Here is a 20,500-nt window from a genome sequence, read left to right on the forward strand (position 1 = left end):
CTTTGTTTTGGTATCCTTCAGGAACTGTTGGACCAATTTCGATGTATGCTTTGGGTCATTGTCTTGTTGGAAGACCCAGCGACGACCTAAGGCTAGACTACGAGCAGATTTCTGCATATTATCCCTCAAAATGTCAACATAATTTTCTTTTTTCATGATGCCATGCACCCGAACAAGGCTCCCTGTGCCTGAAGCTGCAAAACAGCCCCACAGCATGATGCTCCCACCACCATGTTTAACTGTGGGAACTGTGTTCTTAGGGTTGAAGGCCTCACCCTTTCTTCGCCAAACATAAGCAACATCCATGTGCCCAAACAGTTTCAGTTTAGTCTCATCAGACCAAAGCACAGACTCCCAAAACTCATCTTTACCTTTCAAATGTTCACGGGCAAACCTCAGTCTAGCTGTGATGTGCCGCTGTTTGAGTAAAGGGGTTCTTCTGGGACGATGGCCCTGAAGCCCACCACGATGAAGAGCCCTCACAACTGTGTTCCTTGAAACATCAACTCCAGAAGAGGCCAGGTCAGCAACAATCATCTTGGCAGATGTCTGGGGCATCTTGCTGATATCTCTGACTATTTTCCTCTCCAGGGTTCTTGAAATCTTGCGCTTATGACCACGCCCAGGTTTGTTTCTTACAGAATTTGTCTCCTTGTACTTGGCAATGATGCAACGTACGGCGGTTCTAGACACTGTGAAAAGCTTGGAAATGGCAGTATAGCCTTCCCCCTTATCATGAGCCTCCACTATCTTCTTTCTGAGCTCAAGACTGATTTCCTTTGTCTTTGGCATGGTGAGTAAAAGTAGTCTCTCCCAATAATGTGTTCAAGTGCCCTGTTCCTTGGAGTCCTTTAATGCTGATTGAATGCCCAGGTGTTGTTAGGAAGCCAATTGACTGCACAGGTGTGGTTTGAAAGCTGATTGATTAATTAGGTGTGTTTTGAAAGCTGATTGATTAATTGGGTGTGTTTTGAAAGCAAATATTCACAAGGGGCTAATATTTTTGACCACCCCATTTTCACTATATTTGATTATAAAGCAAGCCTAAAAATGTATTTTATATTCCAAAATGTACCAAAAGCTACTAAATAGCACTGGCGAATGTTTGATTATATCAAGTTTTATCAATGCTGCAAACATTGGAAAGATCTTTAGGAAAATGTTCCAAAATTCCTGGGGGGCTAATAATTTTGACCTCAACTGTATATATATTACATTACATTACACTACATTACACTACATTAATGCTGGCTCACTAAGTTAAATTCTATACATATACATATACATATATATATATATATATATATATATATATATATATATATATATATATATATATATATATATATATATATATGTATATGTATAGAATTTAACTTAGTGAGCCAGCATTAATGTATTCAATGTTAGAGATTTAAGCACTTATGTATGTCGCTCTGGATAAGGGCGTCTGCCAAATGCTGTAAATGTAAATGTAAATCAGCCATGATGCAGCACCAGTGGAGCAGAGAGTTAAGGGCTTTAAACAAGGTCCCAACCATTGCAGCTTTGCAGTGTAAGCGCTTCAACCCCAAACTTCTGGTCAACAAGCCAGAGCCTTAACAACTTTGTCACCAGTTTGCCCTTTCACCACAAAAATTTGGGTTACTCAATAACAGATCAATATTACCTATGTGCAATATGTCTTCAGTGTAACTACTACTCTTTTTATACATTTTTTGTTTTTATACATACTGTATATTATATTATGTCTGTATTCTTTATTCTTTTTATATATTTTTGAGGCTGTAACAGAGAAATTTCCCCATTGTGGGATGAATGAAGGTATATCTTATCTTATCTTATCTTATCTTATCTTATCTTATCTTATCTTATCTTATCTTATCTTATCTTATCAACCAGAACAAGACTTGATAATCGGATATTTTAAATGCATCTTATGTTGATAATAACCTGTAAACAAATTTGACAAGCTATCAAACAGGAAGTGAGCGCATGTTTACAGTCATTTTATGTACGGACACCAAACTGGTCAGATATGTTTTGTAACATGGTTTTAACAAAACAACTTTGACTTGATTTGGCAACTTAGGAGGCTATACAAGAAAACGAAGAAAAAGAAGTGATTCTACAATAATCTGTGTTATTCGGATTGCAATTATGTTTTAACTCTTTAAATATGGCATCATAATTAAAATCACTCATAATCAGAATGATGATGATCACCCTGAGTATAAGTATAGTATAAACTGATGGTGACCATTCGTTTCAATGTGAGTATTCAACACAAACATGATTTGTGCGACAGGGAAAGTGACAGATGAATTGAGTTTTTTTAGTTCTGTGCTGATTTGGTATTAAATGATGAATGCAGAATTTTCTAGACAATACCCTTTAGACTGTAGCACATGCATTGTTTGTGCTTTTTCACATTTCCCCACTCACAATTTTTGTTCCATCTGCTGTAGTTCCCATTGGCCTTTTTAGACACAAGGAAGAAAAATATCTAACTTTTAACAAGTTCTTATTTTCTCATATACAACCTCAGATTAAACAGATTACCAGCAAAATTACCAAGAAAATCAAACTTGAATGGAAACTGTTGATTTGGGGTAAGGCCACTGACATACTTGAAAAATAATGAATATGACCTTGTGGTTATTATTGTTTGGTCTTAAAAAACTCTATTTATATTTCTGCAAATGTTGTTTTGTATGTTGCTTTGGCAGATGTCACTATATGACATTTTAAGTCATAACTGGAGATACTATTAATCAGTAGTTTAAAGAAAAGGAAAGTTATTAGTTTATTACTTTTAAATGAAATATTCTCTTATCATTCTATATTAAAAAAAAAAACAACTAATCCTGTGGGATGCAAAATCTGTCTTGATGCACATCTGGCTTGAATGATGTCTAAACGATATGTCATACTGACCAAAGACAATGAACCAAAAACAAAACAACTGTGTGTTGTAATTAAATTATTGAATAAATGTGTTACATAAAAGAAACCCTGCATAACTGTGAACAGTACAAACTGCATGGACAGGTGCTGTTTTATTCCTTAAAGAGAACAATGTGTATGCAATGAAGTGAATAATTAAAACATTCTTAAAACAAACTATGAAGAAACAAATGAATCACACGCCCACACACTAAGAGCCGTTGTCTCTTCATGATGACAACAGAAACTTGATTCACTTTTAGAAGGCAGATAAAATTCTAATACACCTTAATGATCTAAAGCACAGTGCAACATCTCATGATTGTGTTTCTTCTAGTATCATGTAAATAATGTCAGTGACACCATTGGTGCTGCACAAACAGAAAATTCATTATTTATGGCTTGCACTAGGACACATAAAGATGAGCTGTTCTGTAATGGGTTTCAGTGAGAACAGCTGCCTTGGTCCTAATCTCCTGAGTCCTTTACAGCACAGCTGTGGATCTTCGTCAGTCTGGTGGCCAAAATACCAACTGAAATAATGTTTAGTCTTGACCTGTCTTATCATGAGCTTGTTGCTGGTATTGCATACACACACTCACACACACACACTCACACGCACACACACACGCACGAACGCACGCACACACACACACGCACACACACACGCACACACACACAAACACACACACGCACACACACAAACACACACACATACTGTACACACACACACAAACAAACACGCACACATGCACACACATTCACACACACTTACACCCACACATGCACACACACACACACACACACACACACACACACACACACACACACACGCACACACACATGCATGCATGTACGCACACACGCGCACACGAAAGAGGTCATACTTGTAAAATCACTTGTTCCATGACATATAGCTAAGGTTTAATGCATAATGCAGCAACCATAGCAATGACACAATATACAGTTACAATAGCCTTTGGTTTAAAGTAAAGCATTAACTTGCTCTGAAAACAAAATTCTGAAAAAAAAAACAACTAAACATTTGTACATTATTAATGTATAATGAAATTACTTTAAGCTATGACTATAGGAAATCCCCTAATGCTAACAGATGGCTAGGAAAAGGAACTATAATATGTACAAATGAGTGAATTGGCCAATCCAATTCCTCACTATATCTCACTCATGCCAGCTGGCAAAGAGCTGCTGAAGAATTAGTCTTCATTTCAGGGACTGCCACCATCACTTAGCTCCTGAATGTCTTCCTGAAATTGCATCCTTTTATTTTGCAGTACAATACATGCAAATAAAGCTTGCTAACTTAAAAGAAGAAGACAGTAAACCAAAGCCTCTCTGACTCTGTGCTGTGCTGTTTTAAAGAGTAGTATTGTTTGGTCAAAAAAGTCTTAATATGGCCCAATGTGAAATCTATTACATATTCAAAATTCACTTCACTGGTGGTTTCATGTAGAACCACATACTGTACCAAGTGTTTCTGTTTCAGGAAGGGTTCCTCTTAGGAACCTTCAAGAAAGGCAAATAACCTGTGTTTATTTGATGATCTCTTAAAGAACCCTTAAAAAAACCTTTGTTTTTTCCTAAGAGTTTACTTTCAGCAACCACACTGTATCATTTCATGCTTTAAAAGATTATTTCTCCCTTTTTTTAGAACTAATAAAACACATTCAATGTAAAATGTTTGATTAATTCATCGTCATGTAAAGCTTACAAGACAGCACTTTTTAAATGTTTCATCCTGCTTAAACATTTAGAAATCCTTCATCAATAATAAAAGCATGTAAGACTGCATTACCATTCAGTATAGGACTGGCTGCACAAGAGAGGTAATAAGAAACATCAAGTCTAGTAATAAAAAAAAAAGGGGGGAAAGGTTTTTCATTTTTAAAGCATTTTTGCTGTACTAGCATTGGCAGCATTGGATGCTGAGCTGTTCTTTGGCTCAAGAAATGGATGCATTAACCAGTGTTCAGTGTCTTCACAGTACAATTTGAGGCATCATTATCATTGTTAACTTCATTCACCGTATATTTTAGCCTTGCAATGATCACTGTCATATCTTCTTTGCTCGGTCTTTGATCCTGATACATTCACTGAGATCCTCTATAATATGGGGTTAGGATTGTGTAAATTGAGGTGGGTTTTAATCTTCCATCCTTCACATCTGCTGAAGTCAGTGTTTACATCTCAGAATCAGCAACTGGTGTTTGAGAAGCTGAGTGGCCATTAGTGGGAGGTGAATCCAATGGCTCGCCATTGCTGGTGGGCTTTTCTACTGGCTCTTGAGGGGGCAGTGGTGCTACAGACAATAGAGTATTGCCCTGGTTTTGTTCATCCACCTGGAACAATTCTTCAGCCTAAATGAACAGGAAAATATAGGCAAGTATAGGTTATTAAATCCTCTAACTACTTTCACTACTGACATTTAATTCCTGTATTTTTCTTGCCCATGATACTGCATAAGACCTATTTTAATAACTCCACAGTGTGTAATATTTTTAAATATACATTTATACCCCATGCACTTTTTAATTCTGAAAGCTGCTTGTTCTAATAAGTTATCATGTTTATAGCGTATAGTGGAGGATAAGCTCTTATTAACTATAAGAAAGAGGGAAAAAAAAGGACTGGCGAGGAATTACTGTTTATGGATGTGATAATGTAAGTGCTAACAGGAACCAACTTGTTTCACAGATGTTCCATAACATTAGATCAGTGCAACACCCGGGTCTAGTGAAAGCCAAGATCAGCTGATGAATGGGATTGAAAATCAGCCCTTTCTGGATAAGATTTGACACCACTGTGATCAGATGTAACTATAAAACCGTAGAAATATATTTTGTATCATAAATAACAAAAATGTGTTATGGCTGTCAAATTGCTGTGGCATAAGAAAAGTAAAATATTTAATGTCAAAGAAAAATTTTCAGGGTTGGACCTCACTACCCTGTTGATGATCATTTTTAACCAGAGAATGGGCATAGATTATCGCCTTTATTATCGCCACATATACATTACAGCACAGTGGAATTCTTTTCTTCACATACCCCAACTGAGGAGGTTGGGGTCAGAGTGCAGGGGCAGCTATGATACAGCGCCCCTGGAGCAGGGAGGGTTGAGGGCCTTGCTCAAGGGCCCAGCAGTGGCAGCTTGGCTGTGCTGGGCCTTGAACCCTGATCCTCTGATCAACAACCCAGAACCTTAACCAGTTGAGCCACCACTGCCCTAGGGTTTTCGCATATTCCAGGCTTATAATAGCCTGCAAAATATACAGCGAAATACCTAGGTCAGAGCGCAGGGTCAGCCATTGTGCGGCACCCCTGGAGCAGGTGAGGTTAAGGGCCTTGCTCAAGGACCCAACGTAGATGTCTCAGCAGCTTGTGGGCTTGAACCCCGACCTTCTGATTAGGAACCATCATCTATTGTGATTTATTCCTTACTGATTTACTGTGTGCTTTTTTCTTTATAGCTTATTTATTTTTATAGTGTTCTATATTTCATTGTCTGCTCAGCAGTTGTTTTGAATCGCATTTTAAGCCTGACCTCAACTTGTAAAATGTTCAAGCAATGACAAAAATGTGTTGTTTGCGGTTATGTGAAAAACCAATAACTTCTCAAAAGCAAGAAGGAATGGTTTGACATTTGACTACACTTAAGTTGAGTAAATAGTCCAACATATAAACTGATCTTTTAAACACTGCAGTCTGTTGGATTATAATTTGTGTCAAAAAATGATTTTGTATTATTATAGCTGTAGGTGTCCACATACGGTGTGATTAAGTGAGCATTTATGTGAACAATTCAAGAGCAGATCAGAAATAGTAGGTGGTCTCAGTCATAAGTTTTCTTTAAATGAATTAATCAGATAAAGTCAGCGCATCAAAAACGCAGGTTCAATGTGCACTTAACTGCACCAGCGTCTGACTTATACTCATGTAAAAGAATCAAGTTAATAAGAAATGTATTGTTATCACAGTTCTTTACAGATACAGTACACGGTGAATTAAAATAACATTTCTCCTGGATCCAAGGTGTAAGATACATGGATGACATTCTCAGTGCTGACAAGACATAAATAGAGTCAGCTGGCCTGGTTAAAATACATTTCCAGTGTCATCTGTAAAAGGCTGGAAATCAGATTCAAAACCAGTGATGTGTCTTTGTACCATAAACAAAAAAAAAAGGTTTAACTGTACAGTTGTTTGGTAAGTTGGGAGGAAGCTGTTCAACAGCAGATCAGCCTTGGCCATCATAAATCTAAGTCAGTTTTGAAAATTATATGAAAGAGATCTTTACTGCGCTTACAGGAACCAAATGTGTGGCACGAGAGTTATTACTGTGTTCTGAGAGCTGAAACAGCCAATCTAAACAAGAAGACTCAACCAATTGCTGTGAGAGAATGACAAACTGAAAGTAGTTACACGAAAGACATGTTGATGTTAAATCAGTGTAATGCTTTGGCATGTGACCAGCTTGAAGGCAAGTGTGCTTTAATAAACTCTTTAATTTCTTTTGTTTTGTGATTTTAAGAAAAAAATTCTAGACAGCACGATTTAGTGAAATAAATACATTTGCTAAAGTAGAACAATTATAACTGGGTTATAACAGAATCCATGATAAATGCCAGTGTGATTCTGCACTAAACTGGACTCATAACATTCTAGAATTGCTGTCAAAGTTAGAATGTTGGTTTGAGGATGTAAATAAATAAAGGACAGGGTCAGGAAATTCCTTGGGTTAGGGTTAGGGTTCCTCAGATGTTATGATGGACTGTTTATGCAAACGTTGTCAATCAAATGCTTCACCCTCAAAATAAAAATAAAAAGTTTGGTCTTTGATGATCTTTACAGCTGCTTTCATAGAATCTAGGCCATATTAGAAATGGTTCGCTGCATTTCATTAGAGATTTTTTCCTAACAAACATTTAGATTGAGGAATCTTTAACCATTTATGTTAAAGTAACTGTTAATATTATGTAAAAGAGTTAGTTCTATAGCATTTAAGAGTGTAAACTGGGAAATCCCATGCTATTTTGTAAACAGTTAAATAAACTTCAGTATGTGTGTGTGTGTGTGTGTGTGTGTGAGAGAGAGAGAGATAGATAGATAGAGAGAGAGAGAGAGAGAGACAATGTGTATGAGTGTTCAGAGACTGACCAGACACACTCCTTTGGCCTCTGTGCGGCGGACTTTCAGGATGTATGCAACAATGAGCAGAGCAGCAAGCAGCAGGCCAGCAATAAGGACTGAGATCAGGACAGTTTGAGAGTGATTCACCAAAACAGGCTCTGCCTCTACAACACCAACCTACACACAAGACAAGAACAGAAGTGAAATGGGAAATCTTAGACTAGTAAACAAACTTAACACATATTGTTTATTTCCTAGCCAAGAGAGTGTTGTAGAGTGATGGACCCTCTGCCTCTGACTGCATCCCAGCTGATCCCAGTCTTTCATCTGAGTAAATTGAATGTGGTAATGAAGTGCCTCCTGATGACTGTGTCAGACCTACAGTGGACACTTGTGATGTCTCTGTGGTTTCTGTCATTTCAAAGTAGAAGTTGTGACTGTTCTACTTATGCACTGATGCATTGCCATTAGCTTGAATTATATTCACATGGTGTCATGTCATCGCACATAAAAATCCTTACATGATGATGATGTGACATTATGTGAATGTGATACCAGCCTGCCGTTGAATATTTTTAAACAACAACACATCCTGAATTGTTTTCTGATTGTAACAATTGTTTGGAACAAAAGTCTCTGTTTAAGTAGTTACTATAGAACTAAGAAGGTATTAGAATAAGCACATAAATATAAATGTGTCCAGTCCCACCCTGAGCCGTGCTGTTATAGGAAATGTTTTATTACCAGTTCTGACCAATCAGAATAATGAGTGAACCGTTATGAGTGATTTTATCATCTCATATCATTTTGACATATCATCACTAATGCATGATCAGCTGACTGAATATTCAGAGTATAATTCTTAATGCTGATTATCTGCAGTCAAAGTACAATCCAGCCCTTACTTACAGAACACACATTAAGGTGGGATTGTGCCTGTATACACTGCAGTACATAAAACATACAATAGAGAGCTGAGTTGTCAATGCTCTTTCTGTGGTTCGCTCACATGTTTGTCTCACAATACACTCGATTTTAGTATTAAGTTCATAATCATGTGCAGCTGTATTTCCACATGGCTTAAATTAAACAGAAAAAGTGTGTGATGCTTGCTGGATCAGAGTGGTGTGTTGTCCTGATCCATTATGAATCAAGGAATTAGTTAAAATTTGAGTTAAAAAAATAGTTTTCTGTATGGCTGTGTACACAGGGATATACATGTCAGTGGTACATTGTGGTTCCAAACCATCTTCCTTGATTTTTCAGAATTTTATTAGTAAACACTTCCCCCAAATCCTTTGGATGGCTAATGAGTCTGGCTTTGTAAAGGGATCCTACACAGGAGACCCTTTACTATTGGGTTTTATGCAGAACTTTTAAGAGTTCTCTAGAAAATCAAAGAAAACAAAACCATTCTAAAAGTGGAAGTTTCAGTGCATGACTCTATTTCTATACTGAAAATGTTGAATTTGCATGATCACTTTACCTTATCCCTGATATTATCATTATCAAACTTGTCGGTCATTCCTTTGACATCACCTGTATAATAAGAAAAACAAAACAGTTAACACAATCTACTTTACCTTGTGAAAGTTTAAAAACAGTTTGCTTATATTAACTGTGCAGTGTTTTGCATTTTGGATCATTTTTGACAAGAACACAAACCTTCTACACATCCTCCAGATAGGATCATCTCATTAGAGTGGTCCTTCTGATAGATTTCAAGCTTGCGGTCAATACACAGATGTTCCAGAATGCTCTGAATCTTTGCCTTGTTTTCCTCCTGTATGACAAGAGAGACTCACTTTTGTTCATATTTCTGTACAGGAAAACATTTGAAGTACAAACACCGCCCCACTCCTGGACTTTAGGAATTAAGTGTAACATGAAACCCGTGCATGTGGGATGCCTTTCACAGCATGCCCTGTTGTAACCCCAAATTCTTTGTCCCTTATAACAAATGGCTCCTTTACAGAGGTTAGGATAAAAAAATACACCCAATTCATCCATGCACATGCATCCAATTTCTTAATAGCTTCTTAATATTATATAACTAAGCCAATTCAAATAGTTGCATGCTTTTTTGGAGGTGGGTGGAAAGCAGAGAACCCAGAGGAAACCCATATGAATGCATGTGAGAACATCAGAAACTCAGCACAAATTGTCAACCCCCCTATAACATGCAGTTATTATTTATCTAACCCCTTACTAGCAAAATAATAAATTACTTTGGCCTTTTCAGTTGAGAAACTTTTTAATTTATTGTCTGGATTTATTGTTTTTTTTTCTGGCTAGAATAGAAACCAGGCAAATGTCTTTTTTAAGCCACAAAATCTACAGAATCTGGATGACAATGAAATAATTATAATGTTATATAATGCAGTCATCCTAGACGTTTATGCCTAGAGCTGTAAAAGTTAGACCTCTGCGTAATTACCCCATTCCCTGCTGTGGTGCTGTCAGTAGGAATTTTTTTGCAAGGACAGTAAAATTAATTTCAATGCAGAAATGGCAAATGTAATTATTTTACTGATGCAGTGTCATTTGTTGGTAATATTTTACATAATGTCGTCACTACACGTGAAAAACCATATTTACATGATGTCACGTCACATGATGTGAAAAAACAGCAGGTGGCACTGCACCAGTGTTATTTTTGACAGCACATTTATTTAATTTTACAGCAATTGGTACAGCGGGGCAAATAAGGTTTAAGGGCCCAGTGGTGACAGCTTGGTGGCCCTGATATTCAAACTCAGAATCTACCACTTCAATTTCTGCTCCAAATTGTTTTACTCTTATACCACATTATGATAACTATAACAATATACCTATTAGTATAAGCACATGATTATAAACCAGTGATTAGTCTTGCATCCATAACTACTCTGAGCCATGCTATTATAGTTGCTATAGAAAATATAACAGTCTGTCCAATCAGAATAGAGGCTTCAACAGCACATTGTTATACATGTTATTTATGTTAGTGCAAGAAACGAGACAAACTGAGACGTCATTATTAATCTTTCCATTTTTGCTCCCATATTGTCTACATATAATTTCAATGTGTTCTTAATTTATCTGAAAGTTACTCACACAGCTGGAGACGGTCTTCAGCTTCAGCTTCACTGCATCTTTGTCTCTCACCGCAGCTTCATCCACACACTCCACTTTGTTCTGTAAACAAACCAACCAAGATCCTTTCAGCCACATATTTAATAGATACTCATGTTAAGAGTATACTGTGAATGTACAGTTAAGTTTACTGTTTTGTAATTATGTAGAAACTGTAAATTTTAACAAACAACAACAAATATATTTATACACATGAAAAATGACAAAGCAAATCATCACATCTTTGGGTTTTCATCACAGGCCAGATAAGTTGGTTAAGTTAATAATCAGGTTCTGTTCTCTGGCAAATAATTACGTGTAAACATTTCAGTCATTTATTTGTCCCCAGCATGTCCCCATCCTGCCCAGTGCCAGGCACATCTGTTTTGATTTTTTTATTTCCTGTTTTTATTCCTATCTCCATGCAAGCTTTGTTTTCACTGGGTCATAATTACCTGAGTATATTTAAACCCCTGCTTGTGTGTCATTATGCAAAGTTTTGCTGTATGTACTTTTTGTTGTCGTTTACCTGTTTTCTTCAGTTGCCTTCCAAAGTTATTGATGCATTACATGTTTCCTGACCTTTGCCTCAGAATCACTGATTATATTTGACTTATCAATAAACACATTTTTGTTTGTTAGGATTAAAAACATGCAAGAATTAAGAAGGATACAAATATTTTAATATGTATCTATTAATAGGTATCAGATTTAATCATGTTAAATGCTGGCTGATTACCGGCGTGAACACTGTAAGGAAAATTATATTAGCATAAAAAAGTTACTTACACTATGTGAGCGGCTGCCAGAAGTAATGATTATCCCTGTGTTGGACTCTGTGGATGCTATCTCAGGAATATCGACAACTTGTTGAGGTTTGACTTGTTCTGAGAAGAAAAAAAATACTCTTATTGTAACTGCTCAGTTGTTCATCTATTTATGTTATTATTTTCTTAAAGTTGAGATTTATAATGATGCAGTTCAAGTAATAACATGACCGAGCAGTTAATGCCTGACAGATCCTTCTTCAGCAAGATTGACTCTTATACTGTAGTCCTACATTACAAATCATGAAATCCGTTTGCATATAACATCATTCTGTTTATTGGTAGTGAGGAATTGAGTATAGAGAAAAAAGTGTTTAGTTTTTAACATGTTTTAATATGTACTAATTCACCTGGGGCTTCTGCTGTTGGACGAATGTTATCTCCACGCACATTAGCCATACCGATGAAATTGCCTGTGCTGTTGCTTAGGATAGCATGTGTAATAGCATTCTCATGGCAGGTCACACCTGGAGTTTAAAGACAGAGAAAAAAATAAAATAAATAAACAACAGCATCTGTGATCAACTCATAGGATCACATAAGATCGACTCATTATTGTATCATACAGACATCATTCTAATCAGATATTTTTAAAGAGCACTGCTAAACTGGACTTTTTAAAAATTGATTCTGTCAGAGTTCCAACACAGTGCTTTACAAAATGATATGAGATAACAATATTGGTACAATTTTGTTTCTAGACTAGAAAGTCTTTAGTGTATTTCAGCTTGAAATTGAGTAGCCTCATCCTATATTCCCAGTAGATATTGCATCCCCTATTGTGTACCTATATGTTATCTGCTATAAATAAAGTTGTGTTAAGACCTATGTTTTACCTACTCCATTAAAAAAAACTCTTAATAAATTATAACCTTGAATGTAGGGTCTGACCTTGCTAGGGTTATGGATGGGGTTAGTGGTTATACATTTTCTTACAAATTAATTCATTTGAAATCCTAAGAACTCGTTCGAATTTTTAGACATTTTGCATGATTTCAGGTTCTAAGGGATCCCTTAGATCCCTGCATCAAAAATCTCTCTGCATCAAGGTTACAAATCAATTGGAAAATATCTTATCAGCCCCAGAAGAGACTTTTTAAAAAGTGCTTATATTTATATGCTATTTCTTTCTTTAACATTGCATCCAAACATAAAGGTTTTGCTTGATTTTGTCCTCTGCAATTTGATGAGGTGAAGGTTCCACTGAGACACTGAGATGTGTGAAATATTTAACATGCTCAGGCTCTGCTGTGGGGAGATGCATTCTATCAGGGTGAGGGAAACTAGATAAAAATGGTCTAATAGACCAGTGTGAAATATTTGCAGAATACTTTAAAAGAAAAGCTTTAATAACTTCTCTTTAAAACATTTCTAAAGATTACTGAAGATTTGAAGTTGTAATGTACAGCTTCTTCTGCCTTTCTAACCTGCCTAACTCCATTTAACTATTTGTAATACTAATTTGTAATGTTGTAATGAGTCTGTCTGTGTTTCTGTCCTGTTTCTGTCTGCTGTCTTTCCCTGTGGCTAATTGTTTGCTCCGCCCACTCTTTGGTTTCCATGGACATTAATTGTACTCCTTCTCTCCTTCAGGTGTGTTGTCTTTGTCTCTGATTGGTTCCTGTCTGTTATTTATACTCTGTTTGTTCACTTCCCTGGTGTTGGTAGTTTTTGTATGTTGGTGTGCCTGTTCCTGTTTCCTGTTAGCCCTGTTTGTTGCCTTGTTCTGTCTGCCTGTCTGTTCAGCTGCTTTCTTGTGTTTTGAATAATTAAACTTTAAAATCTGCATTTGGATCCTCACTCGCCTTTGTCCTGCGCCGTGACAAATGTAATGCCACTTAAAAAAGTGAATAAAACTGAATACTTTAACAAACTCTACCAAAAATGTTAAAACAATGGTGACCCACGTTCTGGACACATCTGCCACAAATTATTTTTTTTCTTTTCTTAAATAAAGTATTAGAGAAATGAAAATTACACTGAAGCAAACAGTTGAACACCGAAAAATAAATTCTTTAACATATTAAAAAAAAAAAAAATGCTGCAATTTCAAGACTCAGTAGAAAAAGGATATTATTGTTCAGAAAAATACTTTTACATAAGATTAAATATGGTTTCATTTGTGTTAATAATAAGAATTAATGGCATTGTTTATATGTATATACTGTATGTATAAATATGTATATACTATATGTATAAATATACATGTATGTATTTAAATATACTATCCCATTCTAGTAAAAATACATTAAAATTTGGTATATATCTTGCAGGTTTTTGTTTGTGAATATTGCACTCGCCATACAGAATATAGTTTCACAATGTATTCATCCATCTTGCTTCTATATGTAAAAGCATATAACATCTAGAGAACTCTATTAATTTAGTAACTTATATATAATTATACAATATAACTGGGAGTTAACCCCTCAGCGTTAGGGTTATATAAGTTATAAAGTTATATACTGTATATCTTATATAACTAAGACGCTGAGGGGTTAACTTCCAGTGCTGGTCCCAAGTCTGAATAAAATGGGAAGGTTGCATCAGGTAAGGCATTCAGCATAAAAACATTCACCAAAATCAGATATGCTGATTAGATGATCCACTGTGGCACCCAAACAGTGAGCAGACCAAAAGACCACAACTTTATAATATATACTATATATATCACATAGCTTTCCTTAGGTCAAGTAAGAATCGACCGTGAACAGACCTAAAGCTTGAGGACAGATCACAATGCTAAAGGAGATGGGGCAAGTCTCCCTTTCTTCAAGAATATGTTTTAAAATATTTATTTTTGTACAAAATATGAAACTTATGGATTTTGCCAGGCCTCTTTTCAATTAATGTCAAAGACTTGTACATTTCAAAAAACAAACAAAAAAGTCCTCTAGGAGAGATTTTTATATTAAATATTAGTTGTATGTTCATTATTGCAGGAGAAGATAAATAGTTTAAGACCATCTACTGTTAGTCCCCTTTTGTTCCCTCCAAAAGGGAAGTTTGTTCTTTCAAAGAGATTTCACAACTTTTAAATTATATGAAAAGCTGTATAGAAGCATAAAGTCTTCATATGTGATATATACATGTGTCTATTACTTCCATCCAATTGTGTAAAAATAAAGATTTATTCCTAGAGGTGACAAGGCAATTGTTCTAGAGGATGTTATACTGAGCAAAATTGTGATGGAAATAAATTTTCCATGCCAATAATGCTGCTGCTGAAATTTGAATACTTTAATTGCCAATTTCCCAGGAAGAAATTTCAATATCTAAAGAAAGGGTAAACCTCTGAGCTTTTGACCAATTCCCTGTTTCCTGAGCCTTCACTTCTCATTAATTGGCTAAATTGGACACATATGCACATTAGGCAGGTCTTTGGATATTTTGTGCACACTTCCTCCGCTTAACTTGATTGTATTTATTTTTGGATTTTGGGGAATTTTATGGCATATGGAATATTTTTCCAGTCTACAAAATGTGAATTTGTTAGGGCTAAAGAGAAACACATCAAAATGGTCACATCCACTTTTTTTGCTAGGAATAGTATCTTCTTGCTGTGCTCTTGTTGCATGTTCTTCAGGTTATACTGTATGTGTGTTACCATATTCTTTATGTCATTGTTAATAATATTCTATCAGCGATAGTGTTGAATACACACCGTCCTACCTGTTCTCACTCTCATTTACATGGGCGACTACATATTTCTGAATGGTCAGTGGTAGAAATAGACAGATCAAGAGGGAGAAGTGTCAACAGTCAGGGTGCTCCCTGCAGTGATCCCCCTGTGACATTAATTAAATCCCCAGCTGAGACAACCACTGAATACTGAATTGTTTTACATTTACAGCATTCGGCAGACACCCTTTTCAGAGCAACTTCAATTTTATCTCATTTCATACAACTGAAGGTCAAAATCCTTGTACCGGGGCCAGTGGTAGCAGCCCTGGGATTCAAACTCACAGCCTTCCAAGCAGTATTCCAACACATTAACAACTGAGCAACTACTGTACATGACACAGATTAAAATTTTGATAGATTTTTTCACATACAGAACCATACACAGTATGACAAGCAGTTTATTTATTCATTTATTTTTATTGTTCATGCCATAGATAGAACTGAATAAATAGGATAAAATAGAATCACACACAAATATATATATGTATTTATTAGTGATAGAAAAGTATAACTATTGTGAATAAAATGCGTGTGCATTTTCTTATCTATTAGCTATTTTGTTCTTACATTTCTCACAGTTATTCAGTCTTACAGTCCTACAAATGAGCTACTCTACTTTCTAACCACCAACATGCAGTTTATTGCACATGCATTGGGTTACTATATGTGGCTATATGCTAGATCCAGTCTGAGGAGAGATGTGAGTGATGAATAGACTCATTTCTCCTTTAGTGCCAAGCATTGATTGAACTGTTGCCAAAAATCTTTAGAGGTTTCACTTTCATGCTCAAGGGCTCTAGCACCCTTGATGTCAGGGTATGGACACAAAGACACACCCGTCCTCTCGACATACCACTCGTGTTACTCAGTGCAGTTAATTCTTTCCCATAAGGTTCTCCATACATAAACACTTACACTTGTGTGTGCAGTATGTGCAACTGCTGGTGTGGTGTGGATCTATCTAACACTTTAAAAATAAATGGAGAAGTCTTAACTGTTCAGGAATCCCTTATATAGTTATATGCACATTTAATCAATGCTAGAATAAACATCTATAATTTACTTTCAGTTGAATTCACAGCCAACAATGCTCTATGGTATTTTTTTTCACTGTGCTCTAATGATCTAAAACACCCATGATTGTGTGCATGTGAATTTCTATCTACTTAGAAATGCCTTTGAATTTAGATATTATTGTTTCAGCTCATGCTTATCCTTAAGTAAAACAATCTCTCTCTCTCTCTCTCTCTCTCTCTCTCTCTCTCTCTCTCTCTCTCTCTCTCTCTCTCTCTCTCTCTCTCTCACACACACACACACACACAGAGACACACACACACACACGCACACGCACACACACCCTACATGATTGCAACCTTAAGGTTTAGAGCACTGCTGGCTTACTCAGTTATAATTCAGCCCCCTCTTTCTGTCTGATGTCAGGACTCTTTTATTCTCTTGCAACCTAGAAGGTTTCACTACCTCTGAATCCTTCCCTCCTTCTCTCTACTTCAGAACTGTAGAACTGGAGATGGAAATATAAAATGTGGGTGGAAAAGGAACAAAGAGGCAGACATGGCACATTTAACCAGAGAGACACAGGGACCTGTTTAATTTTGCACTGAAAACATATCCTTGTTCTGTTCTTATTCAGGGCAATCATACTTTGTCTAGTTGGTGTCTAAATAAATAACATAGAAATCACTAGCAATGCTGGGAAAAACCTTCTCAATGACCACATAGACATATGTTTATGCCTGTGGTACAGAAAATCAACACTCCCCAAACTCCCACCATCACATGAACCCCTTTAGACATCCCAACCCCACGATCCCAACCGCAGCCTATAAGCAGATTAACCTAGAATTAAAATCCTCATTGCTAAACTTTATTTAACATTAACAAAGCCCAAACGGAATTCCCAGTTTTGGAACGTTTCAAGAGCCCAGTCCCTGAATGCCTCATTATAGTGAATGGGATTGAAGCCATTTGGCTTTGTGCCAGGGGAAATGGATGAAAATGGAAAAGGGAGGAAAGAAAGGTGTTTGTCCAGGCCAGGACATAGCTTTTATCACTCTCCATCCACCAGGCAGCTTTCCAAATCTCACCTCTTCAGTAATAATAATTGCTTAAGCAAAATGGATTCTTGTTACATCATGTTTATTCACACATAATGGATTTAACTGTGTTGTTAAGCCATTTTTTAATCTAAACCCTGTAAACCACATCCAGACTGCTTAGTTTAGCCTCCATGTTGGCCTGCTACTAATTAAACTCACACTATGTACAAGGTAGAGGTACTTTCAGCATGATAAATATGGAGAAAGAATAAATAAATAAAACCTGACAATGAAGTTTTTCTTTTACATGTTATCACAATGCTGTTCAGAGAGTACATAAGTGTGGATTTGAATGCAATTTGAATAACTCTAGCATTAGCAGGAAGGCTCAACAAGCCTGAATTGTCACAGACATCTGAAGAATAGCAAAACCGCTGTTGATTTAGTTCTATATTGTCATCTTCAAAAGTGTTCTGACACTAATGTCTGTTACTCTTTCTTAATGTAGACTCTTATAGGAATGGATTGTAAGCATCAAAGATCATATTAATCACCAAGTAGAGGGGCAGGAAAAGCACCTCTTACCCCTCTCACTTGATAACCCTTGTGTTTAGAATCCTAGGTCCATCAAGCTCCCACCATTGGGCACCTTAACCCTTAATTGCTCAGTTGCATAAAATGAGATAAAATGTAAGCCTCTCTGGATAAGGGTGTCTGCCAAATGCTGTAAATGATAAATCCAGTTGTATCAAATCTACATGCCACCAGTAAAGGATCTTGAGACAGTGTGTCCATCCATTTCTCCGTCTAATGAGAGCTACAGTAGTCCTGTATCAGTGCTGATGCAAATGAGAGACACACCACTTTAGAATATTACTCTGTTAAGATGTGATTACCAAACTTACATCTATACAGGGACAAGCTGCATATAATGTGGAGCTAACATGAATTATCAGAAATGACTCCACCATCCCCCAGACACCCCACCCCCCAAAATACATGCCTTTTTTATTTCAAGATGCTTGACCTGCGGACCTGTTAGCAATAACCATAACCAGAACGAGGGGAGATGGAAGAGAATATAAACACTTATATATCTTTGACGTCAGTACTGCACGCTTGAGATCAGAGCTTAACAACCTCCTACATGAATGTGGATGATTGGTGGTCGTCCAAGGAGGCCAGTGTGTGAGAATGTGTAGGAAGGGTAATGTTACATGTTAAAAAGTGAAGTCCATGATGCCAAATTTCTAGCTTGTTTTTCTATACATCCCATTCTTTCTGTACTGGATACTTTGGAAAAGATAGACTGCCCACAATCACTCATAGTTTGTACTCTTGTAAGTTCTTTAATAACTCTTACATACTAAAGTCAGTGGTTTGTCTCCATAGTAAGAATTCCCTGAGGAGTAAAGGAATTTGAGGCTGAAAAACTGAAATGCTAAAGGAGGGGTGCATGTGTGTGGGGGTGGTCTTATCTGTCTCTCTCCCTCCATGCCTACTGTAACCTTTGACACCTCTACTCACCTCCCCCTATTTCAGGAAATTAACATGGACTCTGTAATGTTTTAGAGATATAGCAATAGACATATAGAAGAAAGCCTTTCTGAGCAAATCAAACCTTTCACATGCTGCCAAACCACCATTACCAGGAGAAATGAACTCCCTTGCGGCGTATTATAGCACTGAATGTGCTAACCCACAATAGTGCTAGAGTAACATGAAGGCATGTTAACATAAGCTACTAGAGTTTGATACTCTGCACTGAGACTGAATCTTGTTAATTGTGTACGAGGTTACAGCTTAACGTGTCCCAGTAAGAGGGAGGAAACTTACCTTTAAAGAGGAAAAAGCAGCAATTTTCACTAATTTGTAAGCGTAAAGCGTGTTCACACTGATTCAGTTCAAGGAAACTTTGAAGTTGAAGAGTATGAACAAAAAAACAAAACAAAACAAAATAAAAGACTACATTTGCTTTATAAACAAAATATTCTGGAATATTTGGGACAAAGCTTTCTGAAGAGGCAACCAAAAAGAGCTTTGTGTGATATTCATGTTACTGTTCCCTTTGGCTAAAGCTATTTACTTACAAGGACCCCAGACATACAGTGCATTTTAAAAGAGAGCATGTGGAACACTGCATCGACCATCACATAGAAATCTGATGCATTTTTTTCATAGAAATTCAAAGAGTATTTTGACATTTAGCATATCATTTTGAGTTATGCTAGTCATTTCTAGTCCTACACATGATGACTTAAATCTAATTTGGACCAAACAAAGGATATACATTTAGATCCAGGACAACTGAAACTAACAAATTACAACGACGTTTTAAAACTTTTTAAAGCCTACACCAGTAAAAGATTTCTGATCTGTAAGTGCTCAGTAAACTTCTGCTAAAAGAAAGCTCACTTCTAACTGTTTTGCACAAGAGGAGAAAAAACTTGAATGCAGCTCGCTTCCTGTGGGGCACTACCCTCTTTTCTCCGAGCAGAGTCACACAACTGGACGGTAGCTCTGCCACAACACACATCAAGAAACAATCAAAAATACTCACCACAGAACATAATGGTATACACGACTGAGGCCAGAGCCATAAAAGTGTGGCAGTTTGTCTTTTTCCAGTTAAACACTTTCATCTTGAGAATGTCCCTGGTGGAGAATTAAAGAGTACGTATCAGATTTAGTCTCTTAGTCTCTGAGAGACAGAGAGAATAAA

General features: G+C 36.6%; 1 protein-coding gene across 1 annotated transcript; it reads right to left on the reverse strand.

Moving 5' to 3' along the window:
• Positions 1–3,845: 3,845 nt before the first annotated feature.
• si:ch211-286o17.1 (uncharacterized) lies at positions 3,846–20,472 on the reverse strand. The gene is made up of 8 exons (XM_060868122.1): positions 20,339–20,472; positions 12,388–12,504; positions 12,000–12,097; positions 11,193–11,273; positions 9,762–9,879; positions 9,583–9,635; positions 8,124–8,273; positions 3,846–5,324 (listed from the first exon to the last, which is right to left on the reverse strand). Exons 1-8 carry the CDS (start codon positions 20,418–20,420, stop codon positions 5,148–5,150), a joined length of 876 nt encoding a protein of 291 aa, XP_060724105.1. The 5' UTR covers positions 20,421–20,472; the 3' UTR covers positions 3,846–5,147.
• Positions 20,473–20,500: the final 28 nt, after the last annotated feature.

The sequence above is a fragment of the Tachysurus vachellii genome, chromosome 4 (assembly GCF_030014155.1).
Source record: "Tachysurus vachellii isolate PV-2020 chromosome 4, HZAU_Pvac_v1, whole genome shotgun sequence".
Classification (NCBI taxonomy): Eukaryota; Metazoa; Chordata; class Actinopteri; order Siluriformes; family Bagridae; genus Tachysurus; species Tachysurus vachellii.